General features: G+C 42.1%; 1 protein-coding gene across 3 annotated transcripts; it reads right to left on the minus strand.

The window, feature by feature from the left end:
• Positions 1-991: 991 nt before the first annotated feature.
• Positions 992-8,439, minus strand: LOC121765335 (DNA glycosylase/AP lyase ROS1-like). Of its 3 annotated transcripts, none has more exons than XM_042161445.1 (19): positions 8,002-8,439; positions 7,279-7,922; positions 5,350-6,816; positions 4,938-5,270; positions 4,775-4,865; positions 3,809-4,691; positions 3,668-3,747; positions 3,495-3,579; positions 3,339-3,430; positions 3,203-3,271; positions 3,076-3,112; positions 2,893-2,975; positions 2,372-2,806; positions 2,147-2,183; positions 1,877-2,071; positions 1,727-1,792; positions 1,501-1,615; positions 1,383-1,421; positions 992-1,307 (listed from the first exon to the last, which is right to left on the minus strand). In XM_042161445.1, exons 2-19 carry the CDS (start codon positions 7,622-7,624, stop codon positions 1,192-1,194), a joined length of 4,569 nt encoding a protein of 1,522 aa, XP_042017379.1. In that variant the 5' UTR covers positions 7,625-7,922; positions 8,002-8,439; the 3' UTR covers positions 992-1,191. The 3 variants fall into 3 exon arrangements, with proteins under 3 accessions (XP_042017379.1, XP_042017380.1, XP_042017381.1); XM_042161446.1 differs by having other exon boundaries at positions 8,379-8,436; XM_042161447.1 differs by having other exon boundaries at positions 1,877-2,013; positions 2,125-2,183; positions 7,279-8,439.
• Between the last annotated feature and the right edge of the window lie 206 nt (positions 8,440-8,645).

Here is an 8,645-nt window from a genome sequence, read left to right on the forward strand (position 1 = left end):
CGTTGATGATAATATCATCTGGTTTACATATTTTTGCAATCTCCGTCCCGCCCTCCGTCCCGCCCTCCGTCCCGCTTTAGCAGTCTCAGTCACTTTTAAGTCACATTATTATCTTTCTTACTTTACCATTCTCCACTTTAACTATTTATTATCATTTTTTACAAAATGAGTGCTTAAAAGTGACTGGGACTACTAAAGCGGGACGGAAGGAGTAAGGAAAAATTCTTTTTTTGGTAAAACATGTTAATTGAATTCCATTTTAATAAAGAAGATTAGATTTATTCCGAATGGGGGAGTGACGCACAAGGGTTATGCGTCGTTATTAATGAAACGCACAACCCTTATGCGTCTTTGGTTAATGACGCACAAGGGTTATGCGTCGTTCAACGACACATAAGGGTTATGCGTCTTACCCTAATGACGCATAACCCTTGTGCGTCACACTGGTTAGTATTCCCGCCTGTCACCCGGGTGACCCGGGTTCGATCTCTGGCAACGGTGCATATTCTTGAGGGACATAGAGAGTATTAATTTTGTAATAAAATATGAGTGAAATAAGTTGGTGGAATGTGGGGCCTACGTACCGATAAAAGTGAAATGTGACTCTTTTTATGGGACGGACCGAAATGACAAAATGAGACTCTTGTTGTGGGATAGAAGTAGTATATGAGAAGAAAGGTAATTGAAATAGTTTTAGTAGATAATGAAATGGTGGGGTCCCTAGTGATTATAGTTGTAAATAAATTGATACATGTGAGTAATAGTTTAGAAGAATTATTCATAAATAAAATGAGATATTTTTGTAAGAGGAAAAAAAAGAGAAGAAAATGTATTTATTTTTATCTGACGGAAGGACTACATGATAAAGAATGCATAACATGTTAGAAAAGTATACATATATTTATAAAATATTTAATGTTACATTTTCTTATTTATTGTTTTCTATCAAATAATTCTCCCTTTAAAATGGCTCATTGTCAAGCATAAATTGAAAAGATGAAAAACTACATCTTGGAAAATGACTGTCTATGAAATTATCAGATTCTATCCTAGTAATTTCTCCCTGCTGCATACGTGTAAGTGGTCTGGATACTAACCAGAACAAGAATGTGAAAGAATGTCGTGTATAATGCTATCCTACTGCAGTTCTTCTATCATCTTGATCTTGGAGTAATGGTGGCTTCCTCTACATTATCTTGTGCTTTCACTCATTTTTCTTGCTATCTTGCTTGCACGAAGATGCAACCTTGCCTTCAGAGGTCGTGGTGCTCGAGTTTTTTGGTCGAACCCTCTAACACACACGAATCCTGCAACGCATTTTTTGTTTTATGAGTGCAAGTACGGAGGAGATCAATCTGTATACAGCTGAAGACCCTACGTACCTTTCCAAAAGCAGTACTGGATACCTTCCGTCGACATACCTAAAAATCACCAATCGAGTATCGCTAAGCCACTTTGCTTCGACTCTTTACGTGTGAACTACTACTAGATTGAATTTACCTTTGAATATAGTTGAGACCGAGGTCCCAAAGAAGACTGTCCTTCTTGGTAAATTCCATATCGAACTTCTTGGTACGTGAATAGGATCCTTGCTCGTTTTATCATCAGCGAAAACCTGCGCGTATTTCAACATGTTGTAGAAACGTGAGAAGTTTTCTACCTCGTTGATGATCATCACTGATTGGCAATTTCATACAGAAAGTATGAATCGTGAGAAGTTTTCTACCTCGTTGACTTGGAAATATGTGCCGTTGAGTGGGAAACTACCTCTCATTGCGGTTCTACAAGGTATCTGCAACGAGGTAGTTCGTTTAGCAAGAAAAACAATCAGGCTCGTTGTTTTTGTCTATGGATGGCAATTTATACTAGCACTTACCAGAATAGTCCCGCGTACTGTTTGTGCGTGTGCTTCTCTCGTGCTGTTGAATGAAAAACATGTTTTGTCGTCGCACATGCCACTTTCAGTAGCGCTACATTTACCTTCCGGAAGCTGAATCGAGTCTGCAGTCTCACCTGGTGTCCATAGGGCAAGAAGGTACGGACTTGGATCATCAGGTTCTCGTCTATCCATCTAACAGATACTTCGATGTCAAATTGATGCATTGTGAAATGTTAAAAGCTTACGTTGAAATGGGGAATAACTAACCCCTTCTAGTAGTGGATGTGAATCCGGGAGTTCATACCTGCAATTACGTGTCACAAATCGATGAAAATTTAAACTGATCGAAGATGCTCAAAGATACTATTCATCTACGACAACAGAAGGATGAACGAAAGAGAGAAAAAGAATGCCAATAAGGATTGTTATATCTTGTTTTATATTTAACTAAAATTGTCATTTTGTTATTTTGGATGGAGGTTGTAAACTTACACTTGATGTTCTGTCCGCAGTCGGCTAACGTGCTTCAGTTTGGGTGCGGGAATAGAAGCAAGTCGGGGGCTCAGTGCAATAATGGATTTGGACATATCTCCTTGCATTTCTGTATTCCCTTGAATGAAGCTCTTTAGGTTAGTCGTGAATTCCTCGATGTTGAGCTTTATTTCCGGGATTTCATCAGGATCATCCTCGTAAAATGCATCCTCAATGTCTCTCTCTGTATAATCTATTGATGATTCGGGGGAGGCTGGCTCCTCGATGATAGGTTCACAGTTTATCGTTGTGAACCCTGCACTACCCCCCATGTGATCCTCGGGCGGAGGTAAGAACATAGGCTTTTCAACTATGCCACAACTGTGACTGGGATCCGCTGAAACGTCTGAACAGACTACGAGTTTCTCCTCTGGCCCCGGAAGAGCAAGCCTTGCACTAGACCAGTTGCAAATGCATCAGTTATGCAGTTTTATTATTCTCTATTTCAAATATGATCATTTTTTTAACAACGGGCACCGTACCTGGCGAAAGCACTGGCAAAATGTCGGCATTCTCCTCTCATCGGGCATGCGTTACAATTTGGTTGCCTCTTTGTGCAGAAAACCTACATTGGAATCAGATGCATGGTAAGTAACTCTTTAATCGGAAAACGGTTCTTCTGGATTTGAACGATGAGTAGTCGTGGATATTGACGAGGTTTTTACCTTCCCGAATGTTATCAATTGGTAATGTAGCTCATACCTGTTGTACATAATACAATTGTCAGTGGAATGAACATAAGGATATAACTTTGTTATCGCGATAGGCTGATTCGGGTTGAGAAGTTATTACAAGGTTTCTTGGTCCAGCATGCAGAGTCGAGGCCAAAGATACTTCTGAATCGACTCCAGCATCGGGTACCTTCACGTAAACAATATAGTTTTTATCAGCCACGGGCTTAACTATTTATGATGTGATGCAAACTTACAGTTCAAGAAGATGCAACTGTAGTGACTCCGGGAGCGGTTGAAGTGGGACCCAACCAAGCCGGACAGCAATTCGTCCAACGTTCGTGTCAACCTAACAAAAGCAGTCAGTGAAATGGTTTTCGTTTTCGTTGATCCTTGCAGGCAAGTGTGCTTACCGGAAAAGCTAGATGGTGAAGCGTTAAGAGGCGTATGCACTCCACGCTTTTCAGCCCCAACCCGTGTATACTCAGTAAGTAATCCCTGCAACAACACGAGTTGATAATAGAGAAAATGTAAGACTACATAAATCTGTATAATTAGTCAACGTGACGAATTTCATTATGCATACTTGACTTTGTCTGGCTGAGCGTCTCGCAACCATTCTAGGTCAATGCTTCCGTGATCTTTAACTAGTCTGTCGAGAAATTCCTGCAGAGACATCCAATTAGTTTCTTCACTCGGGTTAAGTAACGTGCAACGTTCTGCATACCTTGATACGCGCTGCTAGCATGTTATTCATTCCCCTTTCCTTTATAGTGCTAGAGATCTCACGGACATCAGCTTTTTGTAAGGCCTCGTAGTCCAGAGTGTCCATTGTGTCCCTGCTTCTCCCTCCCTTGCAGGCCGTTGATTGCACGTGCTTTCTTAACGAATCCCAATCAATTGGCTTTTCCTTCTCCTTCTCGCCTTTCTGCTTTCTTGCAGTTGCATTTGTTGATTGTTCATCAGAAGCGTGGACTGTCTTCGTCTCAGTTCGGTCAAGTGTGCTATCTGCATAGAGTTTTCGATTACCTATGGGGTTTTGCCCGAGTGCTTCGGCTGATTTATTGTGCAACTCTTCTACGACTGATCCGTGTGTCGTATCATAAAGTGTAGAACTTAAGGAAGAGGTGCATTCCTTTTCATATTCCCGATGATCGTTCGGGAGAATTTTGTCCGGATACGAATCTCCCATTTCTGGAATCTGATTTTTCTGGAGTTCTGCTATTCCTCCAGCCTCTTCGAACAGGTACAAAGGTCGATGCGAATTGCTCCCGGTTGCTTGGTCCTCAGCTTCAGAATTTGATCCCGAGCTTGATCTGATATCCTCAGAGGCTTGGAAACTCACGGAGCCTGAAGAAGTTTGTGATGAAACTTTACATTCCTCTGTTATTCTGGCCCCGTTGCCCGAAGGAACTTCTTCTGAACCGTGTTCAGACGATTTGTGGTCATAAACTGGCTCCCTTGTCATTCGCTGATGACAAGTCGTTCCATCAGGATGAGTTACGCGGACCACATATTCAGCAGATGTTTTTTCCGCGTTTTGGCACGATGTATCTCTAGTATTTGTCAACTTGACAGGAAACTTGGCTGCAAGAGACATGAAAGCCGAACTGCAGGCAAGGTGGGAAAACATTAAAACGCGATCTATCATCTTCTATTCCTCAATACTCGCTATCGTGGAAACCAACCATACCTTGAAAGATGATCCGAGACATTTTGAGTGAGATATACTCCAATTATCGAGTCAACGACTGAACCTTTCCATTTGGAGAATCGTCTATCGCCTGCCAAGATAAATTTTCATTCCCGTTATCCGAATACTGAAATTTGTCTAATATCAACTTGACTAAATATACCTTGAACAAGATGCATCCGGGCTATAAATGAATCCACTCGACCCCGGAAGACTCTTCGTTCTTCATCCCATTTCTTCTGTTTATCCTCGTCCATGTTGTCTGCATTCTCACTTCCTTCACTGCCCATTAACAGGTTCCATAGCCTATTCGTCTCTTGATCAAGGTTCACTTTGGGACGTGGCCTCCGTTTCTTGACCGCCTCATATGGAACCACAGCACCATCTCCTGCGTATGGAACGAGAGCATTTTCCTTCCCCTTACTGATCTGTAGCCTCTTCATGCCTTCTGTTATATCATCAACTGCCAATATGATTCTCTTATGTTCGCGTGCGCCTGCAGAGACAACAGAGATAATACGTTTAGTTCAAATAAAACTATACGTTAACAAGAGAGTTTGCTGAAAGATGCGTACCCGGGACATTCGTCTCCTGCTGTACTACTCTATCTGTACGCAACATTTTCTTTGGTGGCGTCCTTCTGATGTAACGCCTCTTTGCTGACACGCCAGCAGACGCATGCGCTATCTCCTTTCGTTTTACAACTTTAGGGCCTCTGCTAAAAGTGGACAACATATGACTATTGGTTTGTCCTTCCATTTGCTTCTGAAACCGGAGTCCAGAACTGATTGAATCTACGCGCCAATGGTGGGTGGCCTTGTTGTTTCCGTACGTTGGATTCATCAGTTTGGTTATTTCTTCAATGCCAAAATATGGCAATCCAACATTCATGCGTGGTCTGTATGTCTGGCCGTGAATGCTCCTACTCGGGCTTACAGTTTGTTCGGAGAAATTTTCAGCAGAAGGCATTCTGAGCCCATTCATCTCTGCAAAATCTTGCCACAGTGTCATGCTTTGTTGGTTAAAGTGGCTTCCACGGGAACAGACAATCCGGGGCTGTGTTGGCGCAGTGTAGGAATATGCTCTTTCGGTTTGTTTTTCCTCCCTATTACTTACCAGTTCCCACAGAAGTTGAGGCGTATTTTGAAGTCCCGGATGCCTCAGTCCATCCATGTTTTGCTGTCGGGTGTTTGCTAGAATAAGAAGCTGACTAAAGCCGCCACTTGAATGTCTGTATACCTGCCCCTGTGCACCCGAATTAGTACTTCGCGCATTCAAACTCCTTGCAATGGCATTAAGAGTGCGTCCTTTCAATGAGGCTGTTGGGACAGTGGCTACGAACGCCTGTGACTCTTGAGGCGGGATTTTTCCTACAAACGGAGCAAACATTTGTGTCTGCTCTCTGCTAATGTTTTGATGCACAGCCTCACTCCTCGTATTACTATCATCGTTGTGGTCAAACTCTTTGCATTTAGATTTCTTTCCCACTTCGTCCCCCAAGTCAAAATTTAACGATCTCTTACACGATTTCCCCTGATTCGTCGAGCCTTTAATGTCTTTCTTGCGCACGTACTTCCTTTTGGTGGGAGGATCTCCACCGGGGGTCTTGTTTTCTTTTGCCACGGGCTTTGGAGTTCGTTTAGGTTTCTCTGCCCTCACTACCTTCGGCCGGTGCTTTCTCCTCTTTGGTGTCTTCTGAGGTGGTGTTTCATTACAAACCTCTCCGTTGTTTCCACCAACTGGATTTCGCTTCTCCTCTGTCGTTGAAGCGTCAGGAGACGCTGAACTCAGGGCATCGGAGACGAAATCGCCGTGCTCTCTCTCTCCAGTTTCAGCTTGTTGGGGCAGCATAAACTTCTTACTGTTTTCTTCTGTTGACAGATGAGGCGGCTGGCTGTTCTGGCTGTTCTTCAGTAGGCTATGGTGATCCGGTGTTGCTGGTCCGAGATGGAAAGGCCGACTCACACTCAAGGAGTCAATGTCTTCTGAACTTCGCGGTAAGCTTAAGCCGTCGCTTGGTCTTTTATCCACCAAAAGTCTACCTGCAAACACAGCATCACAACCATCAGATACTGCTCCCGTCCGCGATTTTAAAAAAAAATGTCATTTTGCCATTCGGTACGTTCGTAATTAAAAGTATGTATTCTTCTAGAGCAAGTATACCATAACTTTTTCCTCTTCACCCGTCCGCCGTTAAATCATAGGTGGGTCCCACATTTCATCACGAAACTAATTCAAGTACTATCTAAAAAGTGAGATAGGTCTACGTTCCACCAACTCTTTTCTACCCATGTTCCATAACACGAGACACTTAACGCGGACGAAGGGAGTATTACACATAATGAGTAGAATGAATCAATATCTAGTTAAGGAGTAGAATGAATCAATACACATAATGCTCATAAAATGACTCAAACACACAAAAGATCTAACCTAGAACATCATGTGAACATAGCAAACATAAAGTTGAAATTTTTTGAATCTACTAAAGAAATTTTACTCACTTTGCATTTGCTGCAGATTGTCACCACCAATATCCTGGTTTTCCACAACCTTACCCAATAATTCTTCCAAAGACTCAACCTTTAGAGGAAGAACCACATTTCCAACATCATCAGCGCCACGGCTCCACTGATCTGCCCCGGATAGCCCAGTCGAGCCACCACGCGTCTCATTCCCCGTCTCAGCAAAAACCACACCGCAACCATTCTGCAGCCCTATGGCACCAGCTGGCCCAATACTCTCCCCCTGGCCCCATCCGTCCTGCAAAACATCGGTGTAGAGCCCGAGCAAATCCTCCCAATTTTCGACTCCTTCATCACTCTGCTGCATCCCAAACTCCAGATTCATACTCCTCCAATTCTTGTTTCTTCAGCAGCCTTATGCTATTTTGTGATCCATATTTGCCCAAAAAATCTAAACAACCTTTCTTTTTATGACAATCACTCTGATCTAAAATGGAAAAATCAATCCATCTTTAAAACCAATTTCCTAAAATAAATAAACCACCTGCATTTTGACTCTCCTTTCCCATTTTCTTTTCTTCAACAGCCTATTTCATCCATATATTCTCAAATTTCCTAAAATAAATAAACCACATGCATTTTCATACTCCTTTCCCAATTCTTGTTTCTTCAAACCCCAAAATCTATATAAAAAAAACTTCTTTTTAGAGCAATCAAACTGATAGAAAATGATGAAAAAATCCCATCTTTAAACCAAATTACCTAAAATAAACAAACCACCTGCATTTTTCACAGCTTGAATTCCACACAATATATTTTATCTATAGGCATGCCAAATTCACCACTTCGTAGCTACCCTATGCCTCACAATTGAATGGAAATGAAAAACACAAAACAGAGATAAATAGGAAAATCAAAGTGAATTAGGTGATTTAATTCCTAGCTTAAATGTGGCAATGAATTCTCCTCACTCTCTCTCTCTGAGTAAAGCCCATAAAAACCTTAAATGAAGATTATTTCATGTGATCCTTTACTGATACAGAATTAAGAGGCGTGTTAATTGGGTTTAACGGGGAAAAATGTGATGGAAAAAAGATTTGGAAAATTCAAGAATTTTGTTCAGTTACAGTCGAGCTCACCGATCTATAGATACAGCCGTTTTGTACGTATAGCCGGAGTGATGTGTTTGAGAGTGAGTCATGTCGGAAAGCCAAGTCAGCAACAGCTATACCAGTATTTGGTTTTTTTATAGAGAGAAAGTGTGAAAGTGTGTCCATGCAAACTACTGGAGCTCGGCTTCTGAGCTCGGAAATGAAGCTCGGTTTTGAGTCCGGTTGTGATCGAGTGGTGGAGCCTCGGCAGCTCCGAGAAGAGATCAAGAAATAAAGCTCGGCTTTGAGCTAGCC

Source organism: Salvia splendens, chromosome 14, assembly GCF_004379255.2.
Source record: "Salvia splendens isolate huo1 chromosome 14, SspV2, whole genome shotgun sequence".
Taxonomy (NCBI): domain Eukaryota; kingdom Viridiplantae; phylum Streptophyta; class Magnoliopsida; order Lamiales; family Lamiaceae; genus Salvia; species Salvia splendens.